Genomic DNA, 13626 nt, shown 5'->3' with positions numbered 1-13626 from the left:
CTTACTGCAAGGTAAGGATCACTGAGGACTAAAGGTATTAAAATAGTTCTTGTGGGACCCAGTTAGCTCCCTTCAGAGTGAGCTATTATACAAGCACAAGATCAGCTTCTCTCTGTGGTCTTCCAGTCTTGCCGGTGACTTCTGCCTTAGTCGTTGTAATGCTATCATTATGAGGCCCTGACCAAGGCCAAACACAAGGTGGGCCACATTCTTGGATACTCCACCCCGCAAACTGTGAGATGAATAAATCTCTTTTCACCTGAGATATTTCATCACAGTAATGGAAAATGAACTGATAGCAAGATCAGAAGAAACTCTAACGGGAAGAGATGGGCCTGTTTTGCTGACTCTTACTTTGCCTACTCTCCCTACTCCTGAAATTTTAATTCCTATTTTTGTTTTGCTTTTTCAGGATGGGCTCTCACATAGGCAAGGCTGGCCTCAAACTTGCAATACAGCTGAGGATAACCTTGAACTGATTCTGGCTATGCTCTTAGGTACTGGGATTACAGGAATACACTACCACATCTGGCTTTCCTCTGTTTTCTTGAGGTGTATGTGGAGATACTAACCTTTAAAACATATAATAAAGGTTTTCATTAAGTGTTTTCTGAAACATTTATAATTAGTACTTTCCTCTTACTCTGACCCCATTCCTATAGGTATTTACAAGTGACTCTACCTGTTATGCTCCGCATGTATATGTCACTGCCTAATTATTTGTCAGGTCTGTTTCTCCATTCTGACACTGCTCCTGAAAACCTGGAAGATGCTTGCCAAGAATAAACTTTCTCTGTTCATCTTTTTCACACATCTCCTAAATAAAGCACCATTATCCTTTAAAAGCTGTGGTTCCTTTTAGTGGATAAAAAGATAAAGATTTTTGCAGTCACTTTACATCATCTCCCATGACAACTAATGCCGGACAGCATGACATCAGGGACAGCTTCAGTTACTTCAAGTGAGAGCAGCAGCCCTTCCAAGTCATGAAATATTGCTATTCTAAATAAAATTTAAAATAATAAAGCCTAAGGAATTATTTCTCAAGTGATGGTTCTTGACCACCTTCTACATCTTTAACCATTAGGCTGCATGTTTAAAATGCAGTTAAGAGACCCCCACCTCAGATCTGAATCCAATCTCTAGAGGGCACATGTAGGGCTGCACATTGCTTTAAAACTGCCACAAGTGATTTCATGATACTCAAGTTGGAGAACCAACAGGCTATAGCTTTTCATTAGAAAATGAAATGGTTAGAAGCTGGGAGTGGCTCATCCTTGTAATGCCATGCTAAGACGGGAAGTCGGATGGCATTCAAGGCCAGCCTTTTGCCTGTGTAGTAATCCCCACAAACCTAGTTAGGCAGAAGTCAGCCATCATTATTTCCAAAGCTAAGAATCGTCTCACTTTCTCATTCATCAATCTGTTCTGTCAATGAATACTCAAAGCTTTCATAACCAACATACTGGGGAATGGATAAGCTCTTAGAAAATACAACTCATCCATTATAAATCATAAACAGAAATTTTGAAAAGATTAATAAGGACTAAGAAGAGATTGAATCAGTAACATAAAGAAAAGCACCTGATGAGTTCAGGGCATTTAAAGAATACTAATCTTTCTCAAATGTTTTCCAAAGATTGAAGAGGAACGAATAGCTCCTAGCTCATTTTACAGTCAGGATCACCTTACCAAAGCCACAGAAGGCACAAGAAAACAAAATTAGAGTAATATCCTTCGTGGATGTAACAAAACAACTGAATTCAACAACACATTAACATTTTTTCTTTGTATTTTTCATATATATGTATTTTGTTGTTTTTGAACTTTTAAAGATACCCTTGTGCCACATATACTGTCCGTGCTTCATTTATGCAGCACTGTTTCTATGGCTTACACGTAGTATGTGTAGTTGTAGCTCACCATTCTCACTGCCATAAAGTCACATAGACATACCATGCTGATTTATCCATCACTGATGATCACTTGAGTTGTCGCGTATGAACAGTGCTATGAACACTCATGTATATGAATACACATATATCATGGTTTGCGCATACACAAGTCTCCCTGGGATACACACACCTCAGGGTCAAATTTCTAGGTCATAGAACATAGCATTTTACTGTGCTGGACAGCGCCAAATTCTTTTTCAAAGTCAGTGCACCACTCCCCAGTTCCATCAGCACAGTGTGTGATCCACACTGCTTCACATTCTGTGGAACTTGGGATTACCAGCCCTTCAAGGATTCTCAGTGTGGTTGTTTTCCATTCCCTGGATCACTAAAGAGGTTGAGCACTTTTCCACACTGGCCATTTGGAACTCCACTTTGGTAAAAGTATCAGTTCAAGTGCTTTCTGTTTTCTACTGTGTTCTTTTTCTTATCTGCACTGGGAATCAGGTCTGTCCAACCCACATTCTTCAGGGCCACATGAGGCCAAGGACAGCTATGAGTGCAGCCCACACAATATCTTAACTTACATAAAACACTATGGATTTTATTTTTTGTAACTTGATTGCATGGTTCTTGAGTGTGAACTTTGTAGATACAACACTTTATCACAATGTCAAAAGGTTGGACATGCCTATATACAGTAACCTGTGTGGTGAGTCCATGTTCACCATGCTGGCTGGCCTGCATGCATCTTGTCTCCACTTCCCACTGTCCAATAGGGGCGAGATGGGTTACAGAGGTAACCACTGTGTTTAGCTTTTACTCGGGAACTTGTGAGTAGTCAGGCTTGAGCTATCTCCCTGCCCCAATGTTTTTTTTTTTAATAAAAGAAAATATCACATGGAGTTCCCTGCCAATAGCTTATGAGAATCTTGTAGTTGTGAGTACTGCTTTGCTGCCACCTTCTCCCTTTGACTCCCTCCACCCTCTCAGTCATTATTTGAAAGCTCTGGTCACATTGGTGGTTTACTATTCTCATGGGTATAGTAAAACTGCTAAAATAAGTGTGATTTAAATATAAATAATGCAGAAAAACTTCAGTTCCATTTACCCTCAATATTACTGCCCAATATAATTTTCTATAAAGATGAACGGGTTCTATTTTATTTGTGACGAAAAAGTTCTATCAGTGAAGTTCAATATGACAGGCAAGGTCTGTCCAGTTGCTGTTCAATATGACATAAAGACCTAGTGAGCTAGGCGCAGTGACGCACGTCTTTGATCCCAGTACTCGGGAAGCAGAGGCAGGTGGATAATCTCTGTGTGTTTGAGTCCAACCTGGTCTACATAGCAAGTTCCAGGCCAGCTGGGGATACAGGGAAACTCTGTCTCAAAAAAAAAAAAAAACAGACAGACAGACAGAGACCTCCTGAGCACCTGAAATATGGTTAATATACCTCAAGAATCAATTATCCATCCATCCATCCATCTGTCCACCCAGGATATGGAACCCAGTATCTGCACATGCTAGGTAAGTTCTCTACCACTAAGCTACATCCCCAGGATGCAAAATTTTAATTTACATTTACTTATTTTTAAAAAATATTTATTATTTTTATTTTATGTGTATGAGTGTATTGCCTGCATGTACGTGAGTACACCTGTGTTGTGCAGTGCTGCGGAGGTCAGAAGAGGGCTTCGGATTCCCCTGGAACTGGAGTTAAGGACAGTTCGTAGCCACCATGTGGGTGCTGGGGATCGAACCCGGGTCCTCTGCAAGAGCAATCAGTCCTCTTAACCACTGAGCCATCTCTCCAGCCCCTTATTTATTTATTTTTGTATGTGTGTGTATGCATGCATGCATGCAGGCAGGCATGTACCCCAGCCTATGTGTGGAAGTAAGAAGCAGATTTTCGAAAGTCAGTTCTCCCCTTTCACCACCAAAAGGTTTTGGAGATCAACTCAAGGTTGTCAGACTTGGTGGCAAACACATTTCCCACTGAGCCATCTTGCTGGCAGAAATGTTTTAAATATATACAAATTATATATAAATACATATATATATTGAGATGACATCCCATCATGCTGCTCACTGTTATGTGATACAGGATTTGAATTCCTACACTCACAGGATCCTCCTCCCTCAGCCTCTTGAGTAGTTGAGAGCACAGGCACATGCTACCATACCCAGCTTAATTAGTTGCTTGATTAATTGATAGGGTCTCACTAGCTAGCTTAGGCTGGTCTGCAACCTGCAACTCCCTATCCTCCTGCCTCAGCCCTCTAAGTGCTGGGATTACAGGCATGTGCCACCACATCTAAAAATAATTTTGATCACTGGCATCTATGGCTAGTGACTATCACATTGGAAAGCATGGTTCTAGAAAAATTCATGTATATACATACATCATGACTGATTAAAAAGATAGATACCAAATAAGGATCTAAGAAAAACATTGTTTCCACTTAAGACCTGGCACTCCAGTACATATTTCTAAGAATCACAAAATCATAATTTTTGGGTTAGAGATTATATTCTTGAAAAGTTAAAAGATAGCATTTTTGTTGCTACTCTTCTTACCTAAGAAATAAGCATGACCTCAATAATGCTGCATTAACTTGACGCACCCACATCTCAATTTGTTTTCTTTTCATGTGTGCAATCTTACTCCTGCCTCCCCAGCCCCATCCTATCTTCAGCCATGGGCTTTTTCCCACTTCTGAGGTTTCTTGCTTTCTGTCTTCCATTCAAAAGACATTTCTTACAGTTTCTACTATGACTCATGTTTGCCATCTATGAAACACTATCATCTCACTATAGTCGTTTTGCTTGTTTTGAGACAAGGTGTCCCTGTAGCCCCAGCTGACCTGGAACTCTCTACATAGACCAGGCTGGCCTCAATCTCAGAGATCTGCCTGTCTCTGCCCCATTATGCCCAGTCACACTATACAGTTTTTTTAAAATATCTAATTTTTAGGCCAGGCATGGTGGTGCACGCCTTTAATCCCAGCACTTGGGAGGCAGAGGCAGGTGGATCTCTGTGAGTTCAAGGCCAGCCTGGTCTACATGGTGAGTTCTAGGACAGCTGGGGCTACAGGGAGACCCTGTCTCAAAAAGACAAAAAAAATCTGATTTTTATTAATTTTTTAGTTATGTGTATATGGGGGGGTGTGCCTGTGAGTTCCGTGCTGGAGTAACAGACTGCTGTGCACTGCCTGACATGGGTGCTGGGAACTGAACTCAGGTCCTCTGGAAAAGAAGCTCCTAACACTGAACCATCTCTGCAGCCCCTACACTATTAAGTACATCATTTAAACTGAGAATGCTTGTCGTTTGTAAAGTGACTCAGATAGTTACTGCAATTCCTTCAAGCTTTAGGATTCTATGAATTCTAGAACAGGCCTAGTTACTGAACCTTGTTTTTCCCTCAGACTGATTCTTCTTCCTCCTTCTCAAAATGTAGGTGACTCACTTTATACTCTCTTAGAGGAAGAATCTTAGATTTCTTAGAGAAGATTCTAGACTCACAACTTTCATTATCAATCTCTAGAATTTATGCTCTAGCCCCAGTTTCTTTCTAAAGCTCTTGGTTTATATTTCTTCTGGCTATATATCATTAACTAGCCCAAGCTTGTCTTGAACTTCCTAAGTAGCTCAGACTGCCTCTAAGTCCTGATCCTTCTGCCTCAGCTTCCTCAGGGGTACATTATAGACATGTACCAGTATATCTAGCTATATCCAAATTTGCATCCTAGTTCTCACCTGCTAGCTGTGAGATCCTGACGGAATTATATAATTTTCTGGGTTTCAATCTTGTGACATGTAGAATGAGGCAGAGGCAGAGGCAGGGGCAGGGGCAGGGGCAGGGGCAGGGGCAGAGGCAGAGGCAGAGGCAGAGGCAGAGGCAGAGGCAGAGGCAGAGGCAGAGGCAGAGGCAGGTGGATCGCCGTGAATTCCAGGCCAGTAAGGGCTACATAGCGAAAACCTGGAGAAATGGTACAGTGGTTAAGAGCACTGGCTGCTCTTGCAGAGTACCCAGGTTTATCCAGCACCCACATGGTGGCTAACAACCACCTGTAACTCCAGTTGCAGAGGATCCAACACCCTCTTCTAGCCTCCTTGGACACTGCAAGCACATAGTGAACTTACATACATGCAGACAAAACACTCATACACATGAAATAAAAATAATTAAAAAAAACAGTAGTTATAGCTCGTGATTGTTGTATGTTAGTGAGTTATCTTAGCACAGTAACTGGAATATGGTAAAAACTTGCTATAGTTTGAAATCTGAAGTGTTTGGACTTGGTCCCCAGCCTGCAGTGCTACTGGAAATGGTGGACTCTTCAGGTGAAGGTCTAATGGAAGAAAGGTAGGTCACTGGAGTTATGCCCTTGAAGTGGATACAGGGAGCTCAGGCCCTTCCTGCCTCTGTTTCCAGGCCACCATAACATTAGCATGCCTCCTCTGCTGTAGGTAACTTGGTCAAATTAGAGATTAAAACCTCTGAAACCATGAGCCAAATAGGCCTTTCCATTTCCTTTTTTCTAAAGATTTATTTTTTATTATTTAAATTATGTTTATAGGGATGTGCACATGAGAACCGGTACCCATGGAGGCCAGAGACGTCAGATCCCCCTGGAGCTGGAGTTACAAGCAGTTGTGAACCACCTGATGTGGGTGCTGGGAACCAAACTGGGGTCCTCTAAGTGCAGTGCACACTCTTGGGTGCTCTTAACTGCTGAGCCATCTGTCCAGCACCTCCTCCTCCTTCCAATTCTCTCAGGTGCTTTGTCACAGTAACAAAGAGCTAATACTGCCTGGGCTGCTTAGCGCTGAGTACTGCCATTACCTTTCCAGTCCTCTAGGATTAACAGTTCAGTTATCTTTATTTTCAAAATTAACCCAAGCAGCATTTTTTTCATTTTAATTTTCCGTTATGATCTACTTTTCAGATTTTCATACCCTATCAATTCTGATTATTTCTACAGCCATAATGACTAAATCTATGCTCCAAATCTATGCTCAATCTACTTAGTCTCTCCTTTTCAACCTTTTTAAGTAAACAGAAGAGGGAAAAATAACCTCAAGAAAAATCCTGATAAATTCTAATCATGTCCAGTTATAAATGGTATAGGAAATACACGTAGTTTCTTAGGATGTAAATTCTTTTCTATTTTTTATTTATATTTAATGTGAATATGTGTTTTGCCTGAATATATATAAGTGCACCCATGCTGTACAATCCCTGCAGAGGCCAGAAGAAGGTGTCAAACCCCTGGAACTGGAGTTAAGGATCGTTGTTAGCTGCCATATGGGTGCTGGAAACCAAACCCAGGTCCTCTGTAAGAGCAGCCAGTGCTCTCACCTGCTAAACCATTTCTCCAGCCCCAGGACATAATTCTTAAAAGACAGTGTTTTGGATAGCTTTAGTGTCAACTTGATACACTAAAGGAGCCTCAATTGGGGAATTGCCTGCATTGGACTGGCCTGTGACCATGTCTGTGGGACATCTTCTTGATTATTGAGTGCTGTGAGAAGCCCAGCCCACTGTGGGTGGTACCATCCCTGGGCAGGTGGGCCTGTGTTGTATAAGAAAGCAGGCTGAGCAGGGGCCAGGGGAGCAAGCCAGTAAGCAGTGTTCCACCATGGCCTGTGCTACAGCTCCTGCCTCCAGGTTTCTGCCCTGACTTCCTACCTTGGGCTCCCTGATGAACTGTGACCTGGGAGATGTAAGACAAACACACCCTTTCCTCTCCAAGTTGGTATTGGTCAAAGTGTTTTGTCACAGCAATGAAGAAACAAGCTAGAACAGACAGTAACTCTACCATCACTCCATACTGCAAAAAAGTTTTTTAAATTATTTTTTATGTGTATGAAGTGTTTTGCTTAATGTGTGCCTGCATATGCAATGTCCATGGAGGTCAGAAGAGGGCATCAAATCCCCTAGAACTAAAGTTATGGACAGTTACTAGGTGCCACATGGGTGCTGAGTACCAAACCCAGGTCCTCTGCAAGAGCAGCCAGTGCTCTTAACCACTGAGCCAACTCTCCGGCCCCCACATTCTATACATAATGAAAGAAAAATTTGTGAGGTAATTCTTTATATAATTTTGCATGGTTTTAAATTTTCTATAGTCTACTTTAGAAAAATATTTTAGCTATTATATGTCTGAATTTGGGCTGGAGAGATGGCTCAGTGGTTAAGAACACTGGCTGTTCTTGCAGAAGACCTGGGTTCAAATCCCAGCACCCACATGCAGCTAACAACTATCTGTAACTCCAGTTCCATGGGATCCAACAGCCTCTTCTGTCCTCCTTGGGCATTGCACAACATGGATGCACTTACCTACACGCATACACATAAAATAAAAATAAATAAAATATTTTTTAAAAAAAGAGTATAGCCAGGCATGGTGGGACTCACCTTTGATCTTAGCACCTGGGAGGCAGAGGCAGTAGGATCTCTGTGAGTTCCAGGCCAGCTGGGTCTACAGAGTGAGTTCCAGGCCAACTAGTGATTTCCAGGCCGACAGGGAGACACTGTCTCAAAAAGATAAAAACAAAAAGTTCATCCTGTTCATGCAGGGGACCTGAGTTCAATTCCCAGCACCCATATCATGTGGCTCACAATTGCTGTAACTCCAGCTCCTCCAGCTCCAGAGGATCAGATGCCCTCTTCTGACCTCCATAGGCACTGCATACACATGGTGCACTTATTACACACAATACAAGCACTCATATACATAAAATATAAATTTTTTAAAATAATCTTAAGTCTGAACTCAAAAAATAACTGCTAGAAAAGGAAGAATATGAGTTTTGAAATTATATCAAACAAGGAACATCCTGCTCCTGTTGTTTAGCTAATGGTCTGAGCAAATTATTGAGTATCTCTAAGCTTTGGTTTCACTGTCTGAAATATGAAGAAAAATATCTCATTGCACAGAGGGAAAATGTTTGATATGATGGAGAAAACAGTCAGATGCATCTGGGCTGAAATTCTACCGGTAGTAGTTTATGTGACTATCTGAGTTAGTCCTCTTATTCAAGTGAGTATAATCAAATTCAATCCATATGTTGTTGTGTACATTTAACAAGGCAATGTATTTTAAACACCTAAAAATGAACATCAAATAATGAACACTCATTAAACTATGTCACAGGCATTAAACATTTTGGAGACTGTTTTTATTCTGCCAAAGTTAGAAATGAACCTAGTCTAATAGGTTATAAAATACCTTATAATCTTTAATCTTTTTTATACTTTTGAGCAGATAAACTGACAACCAACATAGAAAACATGATTTATATAGAAACTAGAGCATTAAAGTATGAGTAATAACATTCAGGGCACAGAAAGGAAACATTTCCTTGGGATTAAGTAGTATTCTTTATAAATGTCTTTCAGTTTTCTTTGCCAATAAAATTTTTCCTGAAGGCTCAGCATGTTGCTCCTAGAATTACTCATGAGCCATCTTAGGTAGTAAGCTAGACAGACTCTTGTTATCAACTCTTTAGTGTCAGGCATAATGTAGCAATATCAAAATGATTCACAGAAATAGAAAATCACTGTGCCATACAAACAGCCATCGCCCGAGCAGGATCAAGAACTTTGGGGTATGACTGACAATTTTAGATGGTGTTTATCAACATAAATAAAATTCAAGTGGTTGCTTGTTACCTTAGCAAGTTTGATTTTAGTATCATTTACATACACACACACACACACACACACACACACACACACATCCTAAATTATATTCAGAACTGCTTCCAAAAATTAGCTTAAGTAAGCTGAGCAAAAGTTTCTTTGGAAAGAACAGTTTCTTACAGGTAGTTCAACAGTTATTTTTTTTAAATATTCTGTGTGTATATGTGTATCATACATGGGCTACGGTGCCTGTGTGGAAGTCGGAAGATAACTTGGGGGAGTCATCTCTCTACTTCCATCACGTGGGTTCTGGGTGTTAAACTCAGGTTGTCAGGCTAGATGGCAAAGGCCTTTTTTACATGCCAGCTCAGCTCTATTTGTTTTCTGTATGAGTGATCATGTGTCATACTTATCAATTGTTAATTAACTACACAGGCATAAGAAAAGTATTAACGCTACCATTTTATAATAGAATAGAATGAGGATGGCACAGTGTAGTGCATTCACTACATAAACACAAACTATTTAACCACATTGTGTGGGGGTTTTCCTCTCTTGTATTTGTGTCCAACATGAATAGACGCGATTCTTAATCTACTCCCTGAGGAAGCTGTATTTTAAACACAAGAGGAACACATTATAGTATACCGAATACCTCAGTCACCATACATTGTTTCCCACAACTGAGGAAACCAAGTTAACACTTAATTCCCATTCTCTTTCCTGTGTTCAACAATATAAAGCGAAGTAATGTTTTCAAAGGGAAACGCAAATGTAAATGGGGCAAGCAATCTCCTGAGAAGTTTTCTTCCTTTCAGCTTTTCTTGGTGGGCATGAAGAACAGAGAAACGTAATGAGCACCTCAAGAGATGGGATGGTGATTTTCACAAGTACCTTTCAGTAGGTCAACTGATGGAGGTGGAGAAAGAAGTTACTGCTTTGAAGTTCATCTCTCTCCACTCACTCATGTTCATCTCCACTCACTCACTCACTCACTCACTCACTCACTCACCCACTCACCCACTCACTCTGGGAAAGACGCCAGTGCAGAGTTCGGTCCTTCGACAGTGACCCACGCTACTGTGATGAGAACTTAAGAACATGCGTGCTATACTCCCCAGTTCTAGCCCGGTGGATCCTGCGGACACCGGGCTGCAGACCCGGGTGTGGCAATCTCCCCAGCACCGGCTGCGGACTCTGAAGAGACTTGGGCGCCCATCCGCCAGTCCTCCGATCCCCTCCAGAGATGCTGCCGCGCCCAGGCTCGGGGTCCCGCCAGGCCCGGGGGCGCGCGGGCAGCGTTCCCGTTACCCGGGTGGGCCCGGAGCCCCCTCCCCAGCCCCGTCCCCGCTCACCCGCTCGGGTGGTGTCCGTCAGGTCGTGGTTGGCCGCTCCCCGGGGAAACTCCCTCAGTTTCCGGCCGCTCAGGCTCAGCACCCCAGTGACCGCTGCCTCCTCCAGGGCTCGGTCGACCGAGCGGCTCCACGAGCCCGGGCCAGAACCAGGCCCTGCCCCCGGGCCCGGGCCACAGTTAGCACCAGAGAGGTTCCCTCTGGACGCGGTCGGGCCAGCGTACTCCACAGCCGCTGCCACCGCGCCCGCGGCCGCCATTTCCCAGCCGACACTTCTCCGGCCCGGCTCCGCGCATGCGCGGCCCGATCAGATGGGTGGGCGGGGAAAAGGGCTCGCAGACCCCCGGCAGCTCTCGGGATGCGCCGGGCCCTGCCAGGCGCTGCCCCTTGCACACCGAGGGGGGGGGGGGGCGTTGGGGGGGGCGCTACACGGACGTCCCGGATCTACAGCAGCTCCCGCTACTCTGGGCTTCCAGCAGCATTTCTAAAATGTCACTCCAAAAATGTAACAATGTTCCTCAACAAAATTTCCCTGTCTTCCTCCCTCAGTAGTGGGTTAGATTAAGGAACAAAAATTCTTAACACAGCCAGAAACTTGGACACTAAGAAGGAACTCTCTAAAAAACGAAAACGACTCTCAAATTATTGTACTGCTAGATGATCTAAGTTGAGATTCGTAGATATACTATTAGTATTTGAGGAAAAAAAAATACTGTGTGCGCACATTCGGCTCCAAATTCGCTCATTCTTGTTTAGTTATGTAAATATTTTAGTCTCCTTTCTTTTTATGAAAAAACTCTTAATGAAAACAAGCATCCAAATAGTAACTGTTTTTTAAGAATGAATTTATTGCTGACTACAGCAGTACGAATCATATTTAACATTTAGGTGTGCAGCCCAAATTGAGAAACACAAAATATTCAGACAATAAACTAAAGGATTAAAGTTAGAACCAAAAGACCAAAATTAAAACTATTCAAGTAATGAAAAAGTAGAAAATAACACTCCATTTTAAACCAATCAGACCTCACTAATATTGCACTCTTTATCATACTTCTCAGTGTTTTAAATTCAAGCCATTCCTGGTGCATGTAAATTTCATTTACAGTAAGTCCTAACTTACTGTGGAAAATATAAGGGGCTGTCAGACAGTCCCTTTCCTAAAGAATTATAATGACTCTAATTGCAGAATTCAAATAGACCAGTTTACAGTAAGACAACAACAGAATGGCTCAGTAGGAATAGGGGAAGATTATCTACAGAGTTCAGAGAAAAGGAATCCTCTCAGGGGTGAATGAGGTTTTTAATCAAGCCTAAGAAATTCCAAAGTGGGATACGCTGAAGTGAGAACAACATTCCATACTGCTAGATCATCATAAGCATTCAGGCGGCATTTATGATACATATTAAGGACATTAAGACTGTAAATGAGAAAGTTCCTGGAAAAGAGCAAAATAAAAGGTTGGGAAGAGCCTATTCATCATTCAAGGCCCAACTCCAGTAAAATCATGATAAGCATGTTTCTGAATTTCTAACTGTAAGAGATAGTAAAAATGTTTCAACACTAAAGCTGATTAGTGACTGCTGCTCAGAGAATTGTTCTATGAAGTTTTTGTTGTTTTGTTGAGACAGTCTCACTGTGTAGCCATGCTGGCCTCTGCCTGCCAAGTGCTGAGAATAGAAGGTAGGCATGTGATATACCATGACTGGCTATGGACACTTAATGTGACACTCTGGTTTCTTAAGCAACAAGTTCCACAATAAACTATCAATGCTTGTTATGAACACAAGTCATTTCGATGACAGATGTGTCATCTCTGTCAAGTAATTTTTATGCAACATGTATCATTTTGTTTCTTTCTAATATTTTGCTCTACTTAGAAAGATACTAAATTAGCCAGGCATAGTGACAGTGGTACATGCTTATAATCCCAGCATTGGAGATGAGGGAGGAAGATCATGGGCTCCAAGTCGACCTGGGTTATATAGAGAGACCCTGTGTTGAACAAAAGATGGGCCAGCCAGATGGCCTGGTGAGTTTAAAAAAAAAGAGGCTTGATGACCTATGAGCCCCTAAACCCACCCGAAGTGGAAGGGGAAAACTACTTCATCCTCTGACCTCTGCCCACAATCACACCACACACATATACACAATTTTATAAAGATTAGGGACGGAAGAGATGGTTCAGCAGTTAAGAGCACTGGCTGGTCATGCAGAGGACCCAGGTTTGATTTCTAGCACCCACATAGTGACTAACAATCATCTGTAACTCCAGTTCCAGGGGATTTGATGCCCTCTTCTGACCTCCATGGTATTGCATGACACAAGTGTACTTATAATACATGCAGGCAATACACTCATACACAGAAAATTGAAAAAAAAAAAAAAAAAGATTAAGCTGGGGCTGGAGAGATGGCTCAGCAGTTAAGAGCACTGGCTGTTCAAAGGACCAGGGTTTGATTCCCAGCACCACATGGTAGCTAACAAAAATCCATAATTCCAGTTCCAGGGGATCCAATGCCCTCTTCTGGCCTCCACAGGTATTGCACACAAGTGGTGTACCTATATGTGCAAACACACACATAAAATAAAAAAATTTTTTTAGTCCTTTTGAGACAGGGTCTCCTTATAGACCTAGCTGACCTGGAACTCACCACTGTAGCCCAAGCGGGCCTCAATTTCAGAGATCCACCTGTCCCTGTCTCCGAAGTGCTGGAATTAAA

The 13626-nt window shown here is 42.2% G+C and overlaps 1 protein-coding gene across 3 annotated transcripts in view; it reads right to left on the bottom strand.

Annotated features, from left to right (window-relative positions):
* Lrch3 (leucine rich repeats and calponin homology domain containing 3) overlaps positions 1 to 11185 on the bottom strand; it is a 122429-nt gene extending 111244 nt beyond the window's left edge. For all 3 annotated transcript variants that reach the window (XM_017799493.2, XM_029566167.1, XM_029566168.1), the window contains exon 1: positions 10906 to 11185. In XM_017799493.2, coding sequence (XP_017654982.1) covers positions 10906 to 11161 — 256 coding nt within the window. In that variant the 5' untranslated portion in view covers positions 11162 to 11185. The remainder of the gene's footprint in view (positions 1 to 10905) is intronic.
* Positions 11186 to 13626: the final 2441 nt, after the last annotated feature.

The sequence above is a fragment of the Nannospalax galili genome, unplaced genomic scaffold (assembly GCF_000622305.1).
Source record: "Nannospalax galili isolate Female #2095 unplaced genomic scaffold, S.galili_v1.0 scaffold598, whole genome shotgun sequence".
NCBI lineage: Eukaryota > Metazoa > Chordata > Mammalia > Rodentia > Spalacidae > Nannospalax > Nannospalax galili.
Note: the sequence above shows the minus strand (reverse complement) of the source record. Positions and strands in the feature narration are given on the sequence as shown.